At 34.1% G+C, this 17,381-nt stretch overlaps 2 protein-coding genes across 2 annotated transcripts; both read left to right on the top strand.

Moving 5' to 3' along the window:
• Positions 1-1,681: 1,681 nt before the first annotated feature.
• On the top strand, positions 1,682-12,581 carry LOC114401404 (ubiquitin carboxyl-terminal hydrolase MINDY-3-like). Its single transcript, XM_028363915.1, has 7 exons — positions 1,682-2,500; positions 4,053-4,131; positions 6,055-6,200; positions 8,770-8,893; positions 9,051-9,236; positions 11,074-11,145; positions 11,268-12,581. Exons 1-7 carry the CDS (start codon positions 2,094-2,096, stop codon positions 12,090-12,092), a joined length of 1,839 nt encoding a protein of 612 aa, XP_028219716.1. The 5' UTR covers positions 1,682-2,093; the 3' UTR covers positions 12,093-12,581.
• Positions 12,582-16,644: 4,063 nt separating this feature from the next.
• On the top strand, positions 16,645-17,007 carry LOC114402137 (extensin-like). The gene has a single exon (XM_028364656.1). The coding sequence runs from the start codon at positions 16,645-16,647 to the stop codon at positions 17,005-17,007; it is 363 nt and encodes a 120-aa protein (XP_028220457.1).
• Positions 17,008-17,381: the final 374 nt, after the last annotated feature.

Below are 17,381 nucleotides of genomic sequence, written 5' to 3'. Positions count from 1 at the left end.
GTTCCACAATATGTTGCCATGAATAAATCAAAAGAAAAAAAATTGGAAAACATACGAGAGACCTTCGATATTTTTTATTTATTGGCATAAGTAGAAAAAATCTCAATTGATATAGAAAGAATTTCATATAAACCGATTCAATAATAAATTAAAGTTAAAAATCAATAACGTTATTTAATTGATTTCACTTTGACAATATTTTTCATTTAATACTAGTCACACGGACAGTTAAAAAAAACAACCTATTTTTTTAATAAAAAATATACAGTGCAAGAGAGAAAAAAAGAGTACAAGATAAAAAAGTTGATATAAGTATTGACACCTATCTAATTTATTGGATAGTTCTCAGGCATGAGGTACAGAGAAGAAAATGAGAAAGAATAAAAAAAAGAAGAAGAAAAACAGTGAAGTCAGTTTTCATAAATTATCGACACTTGTACACATAAAAGTAGTGGTTAGACAGATTTAATATAATTATAAATAAATTACATTAATTGCACCTGTATAGAAAGTAAAGTTGTGAAGTATACTTCTAATCCATATATTGTTTGATTTTAATAATTATTTGTAAATATATAAAAGTGTTGATGAATCCCATTACTCAGTTAAATTTCATTTGAGAGTCTCTAGCTAGCACCATTAATCCCATGGCCATGGGGTCACTCTCTCATGAATGGTATCGCACAAGCTTCTTTCGTTATCATTTGCTTCTCTGTCACTAATTAGTGCTGCATTTTGTCACTGTAACATAACTATCACAAACAAATACAATGACCCTCCTTGGCTCCCAGTTAATCACCCATCTTCGTAAACAAACTTCTCAATTTTTTTTTTGGCATTAGCTTCTCAATTAATTTTATTTCAATGAAAAAGGTATTAGTAGCTTCTCAGTACTTGAAAAATAAATAACCAATTAAATGGTGAATTTAATACGGAGTCACTTGTTACTTATTAATTTGTAAATATCGTCAATTAATTGAATAAATAATCATTCTAAAATTAGATAGTCTTTTAATTAAGAATCAATACTTGTGTGCTTGTGTTTTCTTAATTAAAAGAGATTTAAAAAAAAAATCTTCAGCAGTATGTTTGCACTAGTTTTTGGAAGAGGGAAAAAAACCTTGTGCACACACTAAATGTGCATTTTACTGTTGGATTTGTATGTTTCTTTAAAAATGCAATTTTTTATTTATAGTTTTAACTTCCACTTAAATTTAAAATAGTTATATAATACAAAAATTATTTATCAATAGTATATTAAAATGATGAAATAATTTATAAGAAAGATTAAAATCATGTGTCAGTAATAACAGATATAAAGGGTTACTTTAAAAAAGCTAAATAACTTTATTATTGGGGGTTAGTAATTTTTTATGTGTTACATGAATTTTAAAATTAAGTAATAATTAATTAAAATTTTCAAATCATTTAAAGTTATAAAACATACATATTTAATTTATATTTTTTTAATATGTTATAATAAATTATGCTAAATATTTTGACAAAATAATTTATGAAAAATACTTGTTTATTTTTAAACAAAACGAGGAATAAAATTATAGTTTTTTTTGAAAAGGATAAAAAAATATATTTTTGTTTCCTCTTAAAAATAAAATAGAAAAGCAATAGTTATTTTTTTCTTCTTATTATTCCTACCCTTTTTTCAATAGGAAAAGCAGGAGCGCTTTTGTTTCCTCTCCGTTAAGTATCGCCGGTGGCTTGCGCAATCAAATTCACAATGTTTCATTTCCCACACTACCCTCATTTTTTTCAGTGAAATTACTCACTCTACCACTGCGTCTAACCTTTAACTGAGGGGCCTCTCGATCATTTCGCAGGCAACGCCACTACAAAGATTCATCCTCACACGCCACCGTTTTCACCCACTCCACGCCACCGTCGTGGCTCCACCCCCGCCAAAACCACCCTCCCAATTCCATTTCCATTTTTACCCCTTCCCAGCGCTCCGAATTCCAATTCGCCCCAATCGCAGTTCGGTTCTCGATCTCCAAGAAACGGAGTCCTAAAAATAGTTCTTTTAGGGTTTCTCTGTCTCGGTGGTTTTGGGATTGAAACTTTTGATCCGTTTAAGAATGGGGGATCGAGGTGAAGACGAGGATTTGCAAATGGCGATTCGGATGAGTATGCAGCGCGGGACGCCGGAGCCGAAGCGCAGCAAGCCGCGTGACGCTGTCGCCGATGCGGTTTCGGGGTCGCCGGAGGAGTTGCCGGAGTACAAGACCCGGCGAAGGGAGCTCATGGCGGCGGCGGCCGAGAAGCGGATGGCGGCAGCGGCGAGGGTTTCGCCTTCTCCTTCGCCGTCGCCGTCGCCGGTGAAAAAAGGCGGTGAATCAGGGAGGAGAGAGGAGGATTCGTGTTTGAAGAGTGTGAATTTGAGTAAGGAGCTTTCTGTGGAAGAAGCTAATCAATTGTTTGGTATGGTGTTTGGGAATGAAGTTTCCAAGGGCATTCTCGCACAGTGGAGCAACCAGGGAATTCGGTATTTATAGATTTTAATTTTTAAATTATCTTTTAATTTATCTGAACTCTGCAGTGTATGGATATGTTGACAAGTGTAGGATTAACAGACACAAACTCTTTAGCATGTCCATGTATTGAAGCCTCTGTTGTATGCTTTATATTTCAAGATGATGTTGTAATTGATACCTTTGTCCATGCTTTGTTTATCTTATTTGATGTTGCAATGCACATTCCTGCTTCCCCTAATATTCCAGCTGTCTGTGTTCCTTGGTTCTATGTGATTGGAGTCTGAGTCATTTTGGCTTGTGAGCTTGGCCTTAATGTGCATTCATTGTAGCCTAATATCATGCTGTTTTTGTTTGTTCTGAATCAGGATATGCATATAGTTGTTTTATATTTGTGATTGTGAAGTGAGTTCAGTCCAAATTTTTACTCATAGTCTCATACAGTCTCACAAGTCCCATGACTTCACGCATGTTTGGGATCGCAGCACATTAATAAAAAAAAATCATGTTCCATCCCACGTTGAACCCAAAGCAACTGCTTCTACCTTTTCATGGTATCACCATGATTTTGTGGGGTTGAATTGATTGTGAGTGTTATTCAAACACACTATTCATTGCTATGCTCTCAATCCTGGCATTTGAGATTACAATATATATATATATATATATATTACAAGAAAAGGGGAAAATAATTGGAACCATTTATCTTCAAAATAATGCATTTTCCTGGTAGTGTAAACATATGTAGGGTTTTTGTAAATTGAACTTAATTGTTAGAGCATTGGTGATGATCATTCAAAATTTCTTTTTTTCCTATGGAGGAAGGGTTGAAATTCTTATGTACTGCTGGTGTTAGACAATTTTCGTATTTACTACTCTTGATTGATTGCTTGATGGAAGCACTTGATCAAATAATTGACTGATAAAAGACTGGTTCCCCCTTCATTTTAAAGAATGAACAAAGTTTCTGTTAAGACAACTGGAAAAAAAACCAAAAAAAGAATACAACATTGCTATTGAACATAGTCATTTTTGCATGGAGTAGCAAAATTCCGTTATACAAAGTTATTATGTTCACTTAATGCTACACTCCTTAATTTAATAGCAAAGTCATACAGGTGTTGGCTTTAATACTATGTGTTTGTTATTTCGAGACTTTTTTTTTCCCGAGATTCTGTGGAGGTCTGTTTAATAGTATAATTTATTGGCATAAGCTTTGTATCTTGTCCTGTAATTGATGACCGACTTTTCTTATTTAGCAACTTTTGCTTCTGTGCATCATGTCACTAGAACCTTTCTGCTGTGAAACTAGTGCTATGCTGCACATTTTCCATTTGTGAAGCATAGTTTTTGAATGGATTAATTTCATTCACTTAAAGACCACCATTATAAAGGAAGTCATGAACACGTATTTTCAACTCTTCATCTGCATGCTATGCTTTTGAACATTTTGTCCTTTTCTTAATGTTGTCTTGACTTTTGAGTTATTTGTTTCTTATACTTTTAAATTTGAATAAGATTGTCTACTTACTTTTTATTGCTTATACTATGAAAACTTTGCTGTAGGTTTAGCTCTGATCCTGTAACATCAATGGGCCTAGTGCAGCATGAAGGCGGTCCCTGTGGCGTATTGGCAGCTATTCAAGTAATGGCTACTTTTTTCAATATTTCTTATGAACTTGAGGCATGCTGTCCATTTTCCAAAATCACTGAAAAAGTCCCTATTTCAAACAATGCAAAATGGCACTTATTTGCATAGTTTTAAAAATATGTCTGAACCGGCTGGTCTGACTGGGAACCGGTGGGTGGACCGTTTTGGTCCAGCTATCGGATCGGGAATTCTATCAGCCCATGCGACCTAGCCGAGTTTTTGGATCAACTGCAGGTTCTGGGCAGTGGCAGATCCAAAAAAATTTCTCAGTGGGGGCAAGGAATAGTTTATAATATTTTCACAAAAAAATAATCTCAAGCTTTCACAAAATACTTAATGTCATGACAAAAGAAATCCAAAATACTTAAAGCTTCTACAGATTACAATTGTCATGTATGCATTTTCATACTTTGAAAATGTTCTATGATTTTTTTTTATCGTCAATACTATAAAAAAATAAAAGGATTAAGTAATACGATTAATATCAATTTATTTTCTATTTTTATTTCTTATATTTTTCATTCATTTTTAAAAAAATATATTGTATGGGGGGCAACACCTATTCTTTTATGGGGGCATTTTTTTTTTAATTACGCATACAAATAAAAAAAATCTCGTGTGGGTAATTATTGCCCCTACACCCTATAAATGTGGATCCGCCAGTGGTTCCGGGTCCCTGTTGCCTGCTGCACTCATTTCAGTAAAAATACTGAAAAAGTGTCTTGCCATGGTTGGAACTCACGACCTGCACTCGGGACGAGTGCACTATGCGCTTTACCACTGCGATGGAAGCTATTTATACCATATATAGTATTCAATTGAACTCAATATTAACAAAAATGACACCTAACATGATTCGAAAACAAGACCTACAGCAGGGACAAACAAACTCAACCACTAAGCTAGAGACTATTAGTGGATATAATATTAACAAATGTAATATTTAATTCATATATACTATATAAATTATATATAATTATTTATAGCATTGTAATACCGGGTCATGCGGTTCAATTAGTGATTCACTAGTTCGACCATTGACTTAGTGATCAGGTGCCTTGATCGGATTGATTACTGGTTCAGTTTTTTAAACTATACTTATTTGGTTGTGATAATTTCACTCCAAATAGGGACCTTTTGGATAGTAAGCCCAACTAATATTTACCATAACAGGCCCTAAATTATTGAGACTGTTTTCAATGGTTTTGGACTATGAGGAATAAATTGAATTTAGAGTGAAACTATAGGCACTAAATGATTGCTTTATCCTATAAAATATTAGCCACTGGCTGTATGGTAAATGTATAAACTATACGCACTAAACAAATATTTTACCAGCATAAAATATTAGCAACTGGTTGTATGGTAAATGTATTCTGTGTTTTCTTTATATGATTTCCCGTGTATATGTTGCAAGTAAAATGATTTTATTGATGGCAATGGGGCAGATGAGTTTTGGTAGTGCTTTCCCTCTGCTACATTTGTTTCCATTTACATTAGTGGGTATCCATACAATGTATCGGGTATTTATTTATGGATATCCACAAACATTTAGAATTTAAAAACCATGAAAAGGGAAAAAATAACATCATATAATATAACTTCATTTGTTATTTTTTATAATAAAATTGAATAGTATTGCAAACAGCACATCAAGTTTATTTATATATTTTGTATTTTGTTGTGGGTAATCAGTGTTGGTACCCATGCGTGCAAGTTTCTTTAACATCTGCCCATTCATTATTTTAACTTTCCACTGTAGTAATGTTGAATTTGTGATTCAATGAATAATATATACTATAGATATGTCCATTTGTTATTTATTTATTCTACTGAATGCTGATACACAATATAATTTCCAAAAGCATGTTTTTCGTCCTTTGTTGATTTTGCTGATGTTTTTCTTTAACTTTTCAGGCATTTGTGCTTAAATACATTATTTTCTTCAGTGATGAGTTGAAAGATGTGTCATGCATGTCACAGAAGGGTCCGGGTGCAGCATTTAAAAGTCAGTCTGTTCCATCATATAATTTTTCTTCGCTCACTGAAGGTGAAAAAGTAAGGTGATTAACTTTTTTCTGATTAGTCATTTGTGTTTAGCTAGGTAAAATTCATTATAATAAAAATATAAAATTGTAGAGTTCTATTTCTTCTACGTTGTACTTCATGCCTTCATTGTGTTAATTTCTTTGATCTGTGGCACCACATTTTCTGGTGTACTGTGAACATGAATATTAATTTGATTCAATTAAGTACTTTTTTTCTCTACCTTTAATAGTGTTTTATATGTTTCCTTTTAATCAATTTCAATTTGGATTGAGTTCATTGTTAAGTTATTCTATTACATGTGCAGTAGACAGTAGTGGTTGTTCATTTGGCTACATTAAGTTGAGTCAGGACTTAATATATTCCTCAAAGTCTTGGTCACTGCTTGGATATGGTTAAAAGTGATCAAGGGTTCTCACATTTTCATGAAAGGGTGACTAAAGAAGTTAGTTCACAGGAGGAAGATTGGTTTAGGAACATGGAACATGGGCATACTTATAGTTACAGGTAAATGAATGGAAATAGTAGACCGTATTAGGAGGAACAATTTTATGTACCTGTAAAAAGAACTATGTGGGTAGGAGAAAAGGGTTAAGGAATTAGACACTCCGGGTAACTTGTGGTATTTTGGCAAGGTTAAATCAAGAAATAAGGTGGGTATAATTGTAGATAAGTATTGAAAGAATGAAGTTATAAATGTAAAAAGACTAGGAGATATGTGTATTTAATGCAATAAGCCTATATATACAGTCATCCGTGGTGTATTTCAGACACATGGTTTCAGCCTACTATGCCTCTGATTTATGTAATTTAACAGTACGCACAAGGAAATGCAAATGATATGTGAGAGTGAGACAAGATGGTCAAAAGGATTAGGAAGGTAGCAGAGGAGAGACTCTTGGTGAATCAAGAGGCTAAGGACTTAAAGTTGAAAAATCTTAGTGGTGAAATACACATATGTAAGATGAAGTTAAGGAGTGTTATAAAGCAAGGTTTTCATGTAAAAATGTTGATAATTAGGAAAAGTATGTGATGGCTAAGAATGATACCAAGAAGGTGGTTAGCAAGGAGAGTTGGAGCTTTTGATGAATTAAACAATTCCTTAGGCCTCAGATAGAGACCGAAGTATTTATAGGCTTGCTAAAAGTAGGAGGGAAAAAGTCAAGACTTAATAGACTTGAATAAAGAGAAATGGATTAAGGATGAAGGTAAAGTCTTGGTAACAAAACAATATATCAAAGAAAGGTGGAAAATTACTATGACAATTTACTTGATGAAAATGACATGGATTTTTACATTTGCGTAGGATAAATACAAGGGATGAAGATTAAAATTATACAGCTTATCATAGAATTCAATAGCCTAAGGTTAAACAAGCATCAAATATGATGAAAAATGGCAAAGCACTTGATTTACATAATATCCCTATTGGTGTATGGAAGAGTCCAGGTGAAAAAAGTATTAGTTGGCTCACAATGTTGATTAATGAGATCTAAGAAAATTCTGGTTTAGGAATCATTTTCAATTTAGGAATAATTGACCAAAGAAGTGATTAACAAAGGTTCAAAGAATGGTTAATCCTTAATGGTTAACTATATATTGACTTTATAAATCACTTGTCTGTTTAAGTTCCTAGGCTAGATATATTTTTCCCATGTGTTAGAAACTTGTATCTAGAGTTGTCCGGGGAGATGAGAAAAACACAAGAATGAAAGGAAAAAGAATGCTTTGGCAATGTTTATTTTGTTACATACAATGAGCATAAGGAGAAGATTCTACTTCCAAGGGGTTTCCCCTTTCTGCAAGAGCTAATGCTCAGTTTCCCAAATGATAACAATTCTTCTCTTCTGCCTTCTCCTGTTTAAAATAATTCCCTACCTTAACACTTTAACTGCCCAAATGAAGATTAACATTTGATATGTGTCCAAATAAGTTTTCTTTTCCTTCTGTTTCATCCACTCACCTTGACCATGGTGATCAAGCATTGGAGGCATACTTGGTCATAGCTTTTTAAGTTATGTGTGCATTATTCGGCCGTTTATTTATTTATTTTATTTAAATGTGGGATTTAGTATAAATACCAGATCTTGGGTTTTTTTGTGGGTTCATAAAAGCTTAACCTCTATTTCTCTCTCTCTCTCTCTCTCTCTCTCTCTCTCTTTTTATTGAATGGTGAAGATTTCAGGTTTTCTGGTTGTGGAGTTCATTTGCTTATTAGTATATGTCCATGCATATATTTAAATTTGCTTATTTCAGATTCTCCTATGTTCAGCATTTTGAAGGGATTTCAGAGGATGAGGTACCTTGGTTATTGTACTGATATTGGTTATTTATGTGGCATCTGGTTTGTGATAGATTGAATTGAATTTCCTATCTTGTTATTGTTGTCTTCTATTGTGATTCTTGTATGATATCCTTATCTGCTTAATCTATTCTTGTCCAATAAAATTCATGTCTATAAATTTTAGTTCCTATCCAAATTCCAATGTCCTTCTATGTTCTCCTCAGGTCTTTGATATTGGTAGGTGTATTCTTTCATGATTTTTCATAGCTATGCTCATGATAAGTTGTGTGATTTCATGGCAGAGCTCTTGTAAAAAGTATGGGTGAAATTTTATTTTCATGTGGAAGTAATAGAAGGGCTGTCATTGCAACTTTGAGCATTTCCGAGAATGACATTCAGCGTTTTGAAGGGATTTCAAAGGATGAGGTACCTTGGTTATTGTACAGAATACTGATATTGGTTATTTGTGTAGCATCTCGTGGCAGTAGATTGAATTGAATTTACTATCTTTTTATTGTTGTCTTCTACTGTGTTTCTCCTATGATATCCTTATCTGCTGAATCAAGTCTTGTCTAATGAACAGGTTGTTTCAAAATCACTTCAAGGTCTTTCCATTGAATCTGCCTTGGATCTGCAGAAAGTTCTTAGAGTTGAAACATGCACATCACAAACAAATGCATTGCAAAGGCTTGAAGCAAATCTTCCCCTATTCCAAAGTCGAATGGGAGCATTGCTTTTCCTAATCTCTGCTTTACTTTCTCGGGGACTGGTATGTTTGCCTGCTTCAAGCTCTGTTATCTACTTCAGTTGCATTTTACAGTCTCTGAATTTACTGTCTTTTAAAGCTAGAGATATTGGGCTATTTCTTTCCCTCTATTTTCTTTTGCTGAAAATATGTTTAGGCATTTTTCCTACTAAGAATGAACTGCTTAATATGCAATCTCTTTTTGTGTGAATAGTAGAATTTCACTGGATGACTTGGATACTGTATTATTAGCTTGATTGTGTTTTGTACATCTAATTGCTCCTATAGGAACTTTCATGTGATGGAAAGAGTAGTACTGCATGACTGTTTGAAGAACAAGCAACCCAAACAATTTTAAAACAATGGCAGTGTGATGTAATTCTTTTTTGCGTTTTGGTTGTCTAGGTCTTTTGGATTACCAAGTGCAATGTATTTGAAATATGAATGTTAGTCTTTGACATTTCTTGGAAATTAGCAGGAGCCCAGTGACTGCCTTGCTAATTATGTATGTTTTTTTACTGGCAAAAACCTGTGCTCAAAATAAAAAAATATTTCCTTTATTTTGAGGCAGTGGTTTACCCTGTAGCGGATGTCAGCGGTTGTGTTGCCGTGGCTTGAATTGGCTAAAAAATCTTTTGCAGGGTCCCATGATGCCATTCCCAGCCCCTGCCCCTGAACCCATTTCATGCTCCTAAGTTGTTCAGGACCTACACAAAGGTCCTGAGCTCCTGGAGCTACCTGCACCCAAAGTGGTCTGGTAGTGGTGGGTTCTTAATGATTTTGCTAAGGGTCTTTCTTTCCCCTTCCAGCTTCTCTTAAAGATAATCTAAAAGATGTTCAGGTTTAATTCTCTGATTTGTTTGTCAAATTCTCTAAATTGAAAATTTTACTGGAAGATGCAGTTTTATTTGACCAGAAATAGCTATTTTCAGAATAATTCTTCATGGTTTGCTAAGCTTGAGGGAAAATTCAGAGTTAGGGTTTTTCTGGCAAATAGTTTTTTGAATGTCTGGACTCTAGTCAATAAATTGTTTCTGACAAGTCATCAAGCTTGTAAGGATTCCACAGAAATCATAGTGATTGAATGGAAAAAAGAATAGAAAGTAAATATCATGCTAGGACAACAAATGGCTGTGATTTTGACATGATAAAAACACTGGCTTAGTACTTGTATTTATTCTTTAGAACCAATAAGGAGACTGAGTATTTTAAAGTAAAAATATAGAGGACTTCTGTATTCTGGAAACTTTGGTGTGGATACACCGTGGACATAGCATGGTCATGATGAATGGCATTGCTTTGATAACATGTTGAAATTATATGTACTGGGTGGAAAAGTGAAAAGAGACAATATACTTTATTTTACCAATAGGACTCTATAATTGTTATATTGTGATAATAAATCACTAATGTTATTATCCTATTTATACTAATATTCTAGGTCAATTACAAGTGTGATACAATGAATTAATACACACGCTTAGCCCAATAACACTCCCTAACATAAGACTAATATCTTGGATGCCAAATTATTTTGGAAACTGGAAATGAAAATAAACTGGATGACAATTTTTCTTTCAAAGGGTTTGTGTGCTCAAGGATCATCATCAAGCTAGATCCTGGATTTGAACATTCATAGTTCATCCTAATCTCCTTTAAATTTTGAGCTGATGTAGTAAGCCTTTCTTGTTACTATTGTCTATGTCTTTAAACTTTTGAGTTCTATTTCTATGGCTTTTTGAAAATTTTGGGTCTGTCATTCTATACGGTCATTAATTGTTGGGGAATAAAATGGTAAATTAGACATGATAAATTCCAATGGGTAACTGGATTGATGTATGCAAATTTTGCTTTCCTCTAGGACTTGGTTCAAAGTGACAGGGATGATCCCAGCCTACCACTGGTTACTGCACCTTTTGGGCATGCCTCCCAGGTATATATGTACATTACAGATAATTGAAAAATGCTGCCATCCTTTTAACTAATGCTTATTGTAAACAATATTCTAGAACTAGGATATATAAGATTGTTTTTTCTATGGATCTTGTGCTGCAGGAAATTGTGAACCTACTGCTCTGTGGGGAGGCTGTTCCTAATGTGTTTGATGGAAGGATGGATTTAGGAGGAGGAATGTTTGTGAAAGGTATATCCGGATATGTGGAAGTTGGATTTCTGACTCTATTAGAATCCCTGAATTTTTGCAAGGTTGGTCAGTTTCTGAAATCCCCAAAGTGGCCTATATGGGTTGTGGGGAGTGAATCCCATTACACGGTGCTGTTTGCTCTTGACCCCAGCGTTCAAAATGAGAATGAACTGGAAGGAAAGGAAACTCTGATTCGCAGAGCTTTTGATGCACAAGATCAGAGTGGAGGTGGTGGTTTCATTAGTGTGGAAGGATTCCATCAAGTCCTCAGAGAAACAAATATCAAATTTCCACCAGAGAAGCTGGAACATCTTTGCTCTTCAGGGTTCATTGTATGGAGTGAATTCTGGCAAGTAATTTTGGATCTAGACAAAAGCTTGGGAGGTTTGAAGGATTCATCCGGTTTGATGGGTAAGAAGGTTTTTGATCTATACCATTTTAATGGGATTGCCAAATCAGACCTGAACGGCAGTCAAGTAAATTCCCGGGGTGAAACTCCACTGCAAAGACCCCGGCTCACAAAATTGAGAGTTTCAGTCCCCCCAAGATGGACGCCTGAGGAATTTATGGCAGATGTGAAAGTTTCATCTGCTGCTAGTGCAAGTGAGTCTACTGGGAAGGACGACGAAGTATCTAAACCAGAGCCTTCTCAGCATGCACCTTTGGTGGACTGCATAAGGACACGCTGGGCACGTGCTGTCTGCACCTGGTCAGGGGATCCTCCTAGTATAGTTTGACAGACATTATATAGAGTCATTTGTGGTGGTTCTTACAAGTTTCGTACAGGGAAAGCACAATCGGTTCAGCAAAGAGTAGATAAAGTTTTTATGTTTTAATTTGATGTGGTACCTCGAGGCACATGAACAGGGAGGGTTCAGATCTCCAAATTTTCTCCAATATGTGCATAATAGCCGTTATATATAGTGTGGATTAGTGTATATTCAACGTTCTCTTCGATTTTGTCATGCTATTCTAAAGGTACAAAAAAGAGGGATGCGATATTCATTGTCAAAGCCTAAGTGTAACATCCATTTTAAATGTATTGCCACCGGAAGAGTTATATACAGTTCGTGGGGGGTTATTAGTAATAAACGTGAAACCGGGTCTTGTTTCTGAAATTGCTGTAATAGTAAAGCATCATGCTTGGCTTCTGGAATATGGGAAAATGAACAGTCATATAATAATATTATCGCACCTAGATGTGTAGGTTGTGTTTGATTTATATATTTTAGATGTCAGCTATGCCCTCCCGCCATTTCTGAAAGATGATTGCATACTATATTTACTTATTTATTAATTTTTTCTTTGTTGGAGGTTTAGAGATGATGATGGGCAGATTAATGTGTGCAATTCAAGGTTTCCAACTTGCCACATTTCTTATGTTTTAGGCGGGGATATATTTATCTGGTGGTTGTTACATGATTTGGATCTTCATCTAACTAACTCCTATGAAGGACTGGACAACAAGAACCTGAGTATGAGCAATTTTTCCCAATGATGAACTTAATGAAAAGATCAAGTCTTGACCTGAATTCTTGTATTAGTTTCTAATTATAAGAATTGTGAACTGCAATTGCATATTTGTCAATGTTTCTTTCCTTCATGCTAAGTTCATATTTTCTTGGTCCTCCGGGGTCTTGCATCAGGTCATTGTAACCAAGGTGAAACTTGTTTGATATAGAATAGTGTTTAATATCTTAAGCATGACATCTATCAAAAAAAGTAAAAAACAAAGAGGATAATGAGCAGATTGTTCTCTTGCCTGAACAGCAAAGTTCCAATTTCGATTTTATATGTGAACCTAGAAAGTTGGAATGCGCTGTGCTAATCATTCTCTACATTGTTATTGTTATCCTTTATGATTTTATATGTGAAGTTTAATGTTTTTTATCAATTTGAAAGGAAGTCAGTCTGTTTACTAATCTCCGAATAGTTTTATGCCTGTTTGGCTTTGAGCTTTAGCATCAAGCTAGATCTAGAATTTGTGTCTCCATGTGAACTGCAATGGAGCTTAAGTTCCAAGTATGTGAAACTTTACACGTTTTTTTTTGTTGGAGCGGGGAACTATTTATTTGATTTTTAGATGGTTAGTCTGTCACTTCGAACAATGATTAGTCAAATATCATAAGTTTCAAACAATAATTGTGAATTTGCATTGGTTGTTAACTTGTTATTGTCAATTTACAAATTGATCATGTTATTGCATACAAGGTTATGCTTTCTTCTAGGACATGGTTCAAACTGACTTGGATTACCATGAAAAATGCAGTTTTCCTTGTACTTGTTTCTCACATTTTAGGAGTATCCTTCTTTTCCCCCTCTTGAAGATTGTAGTGCAAGAAATTGTAAACTTCTCCTGGGGATGCTGTCCCTAATTTGTATTTGATGGGAGGATGAATTTAGGTGGAAGAATGTTTCCGAAAGGAACATCAAGATATGTGGAAGATGGATTTTTTGTTCTAATAAAATTCCTGAATTTCTCGATTAATATATGAAATACTCGAAGTATGGCCAATATATGAAATTAATTAGTTCAAGTAAAATGATAAATAGTTACTCAAATATTATATAATTGAATAAATAACTACCTTTCTCGCCCAAACTCAGGCTGTCACATGATCAACATATAACGTGATGTATCATGGGGTCCATTCGGAAAACCCTATGTATCAGCGTCGACATGATCCGTAACTGTCTCCTGAGGCTATTTATAAACCTCGTCAGCAGCATGATCCACATGGTCAACATCTACGTGCAAATATTGTCGGCCTTCAATGCTAAGGGACTTCTTCCGCATCACCACTAACCTGTCTCCTTACGGTTACAGTCCTTCCTAAACCTGTGCTTAAAGCCTGATGCAATCATTTTTTTCTAATCACAATCTACAAATTTAAACAGTAATAACAAGTAAGGTCACCGTTCAAATAATAGTTGAGTTTCATATTTCATAACAAATTTTTGTCATTCTATTAATCAAAAGCTAACTAACAAATTCACAAATAAATCTTCTAAAATCCTATTATATAATAATATATAGTATATTTTAACAAAGGTAGTAAAAACATTTAAATTAACATTAAATGATTAATGTAGCAAACTAAAATATATCATCAAAATCAAACTACAATTTAATATAAAATATTTTATAAATTACTATTTAATAATTCATAAATAAATATTTAATTATTTTATAAATAATTATTTTAATACTTTTATATATTCATAAATTAATGTAGAATTTTTTTTATATAATTTTTATACTCCACATCACTAATTCTAGCAAACTAAAATATATAATCAAATTCAAACTAAAATTTTCTTTTTTCATTTCTAATAAATGACTACTTCATTATTTTATAAAAAACTATTTTAATACATTTAAATATTTATAAATAAATGAAGAAATTAACTTTTTTTATACTTTCAAACACTATTTATATAAATATTTAATAATATCTATACAAGTATATTAATAAATAACATTTGTCATATACAATATTACCTTTGCTTGTTTAACTAAATTCTAAAATATATACATTATACAAATTTTGAATTTTTGTTATTTAACAATTTTATAAATAAATATTTAAAATATCAAAATTAATTAAAATACTTATTTCTAAAATAATTAAATAACAAAGATATTTATACATTGATTTTTAAATCACAAAATTTGTAAAAAATTATTTATTAAATAAAAGAATTATTAAAAAACAACTTAAATAAACAAATATAGTTAATTAAATAAATAAATATTTAATATAAACAACAATAGTTATTTATAAAATAATTAAATAACAACAAGAATTCAAAATTAATTTTTAAATAATCAAATTAATTAAATTAATAATTTATTATATAGAAAACAAAATACGGATTGATAATCCGTATAATCCATACAGATTATCAATTCGTATGGTCATACAGATTCCCTAACGCAACAGTAAAACTTAAACTTTACGGGAAGATAAGTACTCATGGCGACAACGACGATGAAAGTGGGAGAGGACACCACCAAGTATAATGGTGAAGATGAACAAGGGAGAAGGAAGGGAGATCGCGATGCAACAAAGGGAATGAGAAGAGAAACACGAGATGAAGGAGATAGGTGTTGGGGGGAGTTTGGTGGTTTTCAATTTTAAGTGAAAGGTAATTTCGCCAATTCACTTTAATTGTTGGGTGTATAAGAAGTATTGAGGGTGCAGGAAGAAAATCCTTCCAAACTACCAGGTAGCATACAACAATGAAATGTTTGACCCAAATCCTTACTATTGGTCCCAACTCCATTCGTTACTAACCCCTACAAATGTAAGAAAAAGACCTTCATACCCCTCCATCTTCCTATTTTCCTTCTTTTCAGTCCACCCAATCCATCACCAATGTACTAAGGCCGCAAGCCACCACCTCACCGGCCATATATGAATGCAACATCACCAATGACGTCATGCGTTGTTCCCAACTTTAGATCTGTGAGTGCATGACCCCTCACCGGCCTAGCCAACACCACATGTCCTCACCATCATGTCCAAATACCACCATGCTGCCATAACTCCTTTGTCTTGGTTTGTGTGCCTCCACCATCATCAGACATGTTCATCTAGAGGAAAAAGAAGAAAGAAATGGGCAATGAAAGTGTAGTTCCATTTTTGGGTTGAAAAAATAAATAACATGATTCTGTTGTTTTTTTTTGTACCCCCTTTGAAACACAACAAAATTGTACTTTGGTTGTTTTTTTCGCACCCCTTCAAAAAGTAATGAAAACATGATTCCGTTGTATAGTATGCAACCAAATCGTGCTTTTGCTATTTTTTCACACCTCTTTTAGAAAATAACAAAAGTAAGATTTCGTTACTTATTTTTATTCGCACCCCTTCAGTATACAAATGAAAACATGATTTTGTTATATAATTATACAACATAATCATATTTCTTTGAAAAGATATTTGTGGGAAAAAAAGATGTTAGCCCCTTAAGGGCCAATAACAAATGGAGTTAGGACCAATAATAATCCCCAAATAAAAAGACACCAAGGTTACTAAGGTATCATGGACATGAGATAATGACAATAAATAAAATAATGGGTCAAATATGTTTTTCATACTTGGAAATATGTTGTTTTCAATTTATTACCTAAAATTTACTTTTGGTCATTTACGTACCTGAAATTTTTTTATGTTTCAATATAATACTTGTCATTAGTCTCATTTTATTAAGTGATGATGTGACATATGAAGTGTCACATCATCAAGCCTAATCATTGACACGTACCAAAAAATTCATCATTCTTACATGTCACTCAACCCTATTCTCTTCCCTCTCATCAAACCCACCTGCATTGCCATAGCTGTGACCGAATTCTCCTTCAGGTGCCTCCACTCTCCACCGTGGCCATCACCACCAACAGTGTTTCCACCACCACCTCCCTCCTTTCCTCCTCCTCCTTCACAATCTAGCCCACAACCTATCCCTGGCCCCGTCGCCTCACCTTATTCATCTTCTTCATCCTTCCAGCACCACCCAAGACAGTTCATCTTTTTCATCCTTCCACCGCCACCCCTCTTTTGCGCACAACCACGACCCTCTACCATACCAGGTCAGTGTGTGCATGATAGGCACCACCAACCTCATCACCACACGTCATTGCCACGATAGTGTCCGTGATCTCCCCAACATGAGAGGTGTTGACGTGGACAAGGCGGGGGTCGAGGTCAGCCGTGGGGGCGAAGCCAACTGCGAGGTCGATGGACCTAAGGCAGAGGATGAGGTGGTAGGAGCGGAGGCGATGATGGGCAACACAAGGGAGGTAGGCGAGCAAGTGGAGAGCATGACGACGGATTTGATCTTACCAAGGGGAAGTCATTCTTTTTATTAGTTAATAAAATATAATAATTGAATTTTTTAAACAAAGTAATTAATAGATAATGATATAATATGTTTGATGATGTGACACTCCGCCTAACTCATCATCACTTAAAAAAATGAAATTAGCCACATATACTACATTAAATTTTTTTCCCAAGTATAGA

The sequence above is a fragment of the Glycine soja genome, chromosome 20 (assembly GCF_004193775.1).
Source record: "Glycine soja cultivar W05 chromosome 20, ASM419377v2, whole genome shotgun sequence".
NCBI classification, from domain to species: domain Eukaryota; kingdom Viridiplantae; phylum Streptophyta; class Magnoliopsida; order Fabales; family Fabaceae; genus Glycine; species Glycine soja.
This window is presented reverse-complemented; position numbering and strand designations above follow the sequence as displayed.

What these genes read in the sequence shown, in the direction of transcription:
- LOC114401404 (XM_028363915.1), top strand. Translation starts at nt 2,094, where the DNA reads ATGGGGGATCGAGGTGAAGACGAGGATTTGCAAATGGCGATTCGGATG. An exon ending in CTTTACTTTCTCGGGGACTG is followed by an intron (nt 9,237 to 11,073) that starts GTATGTTTGCCT and finishes GCTTTCCTCTAG; the next exon opens with GACTTGGTTCAAAGTGACAG. An exon ending in CTTTTGGGCATGCCTCCCAG is followed by an intron (nt 11,146 to 11,267) that starts GTATATATGTAC and finishes CTTGTGCTGCAG; the next exon opens with GAAATTGTGAACCTACTGCT.
- LOC114402137 (XM_028364656.1), top strand. Translation starts at nt 16,645, where the DNA reads ATGTCACTCAACCCTATTCTCTTCCCTCTCATCAAACCCACCTGCATT.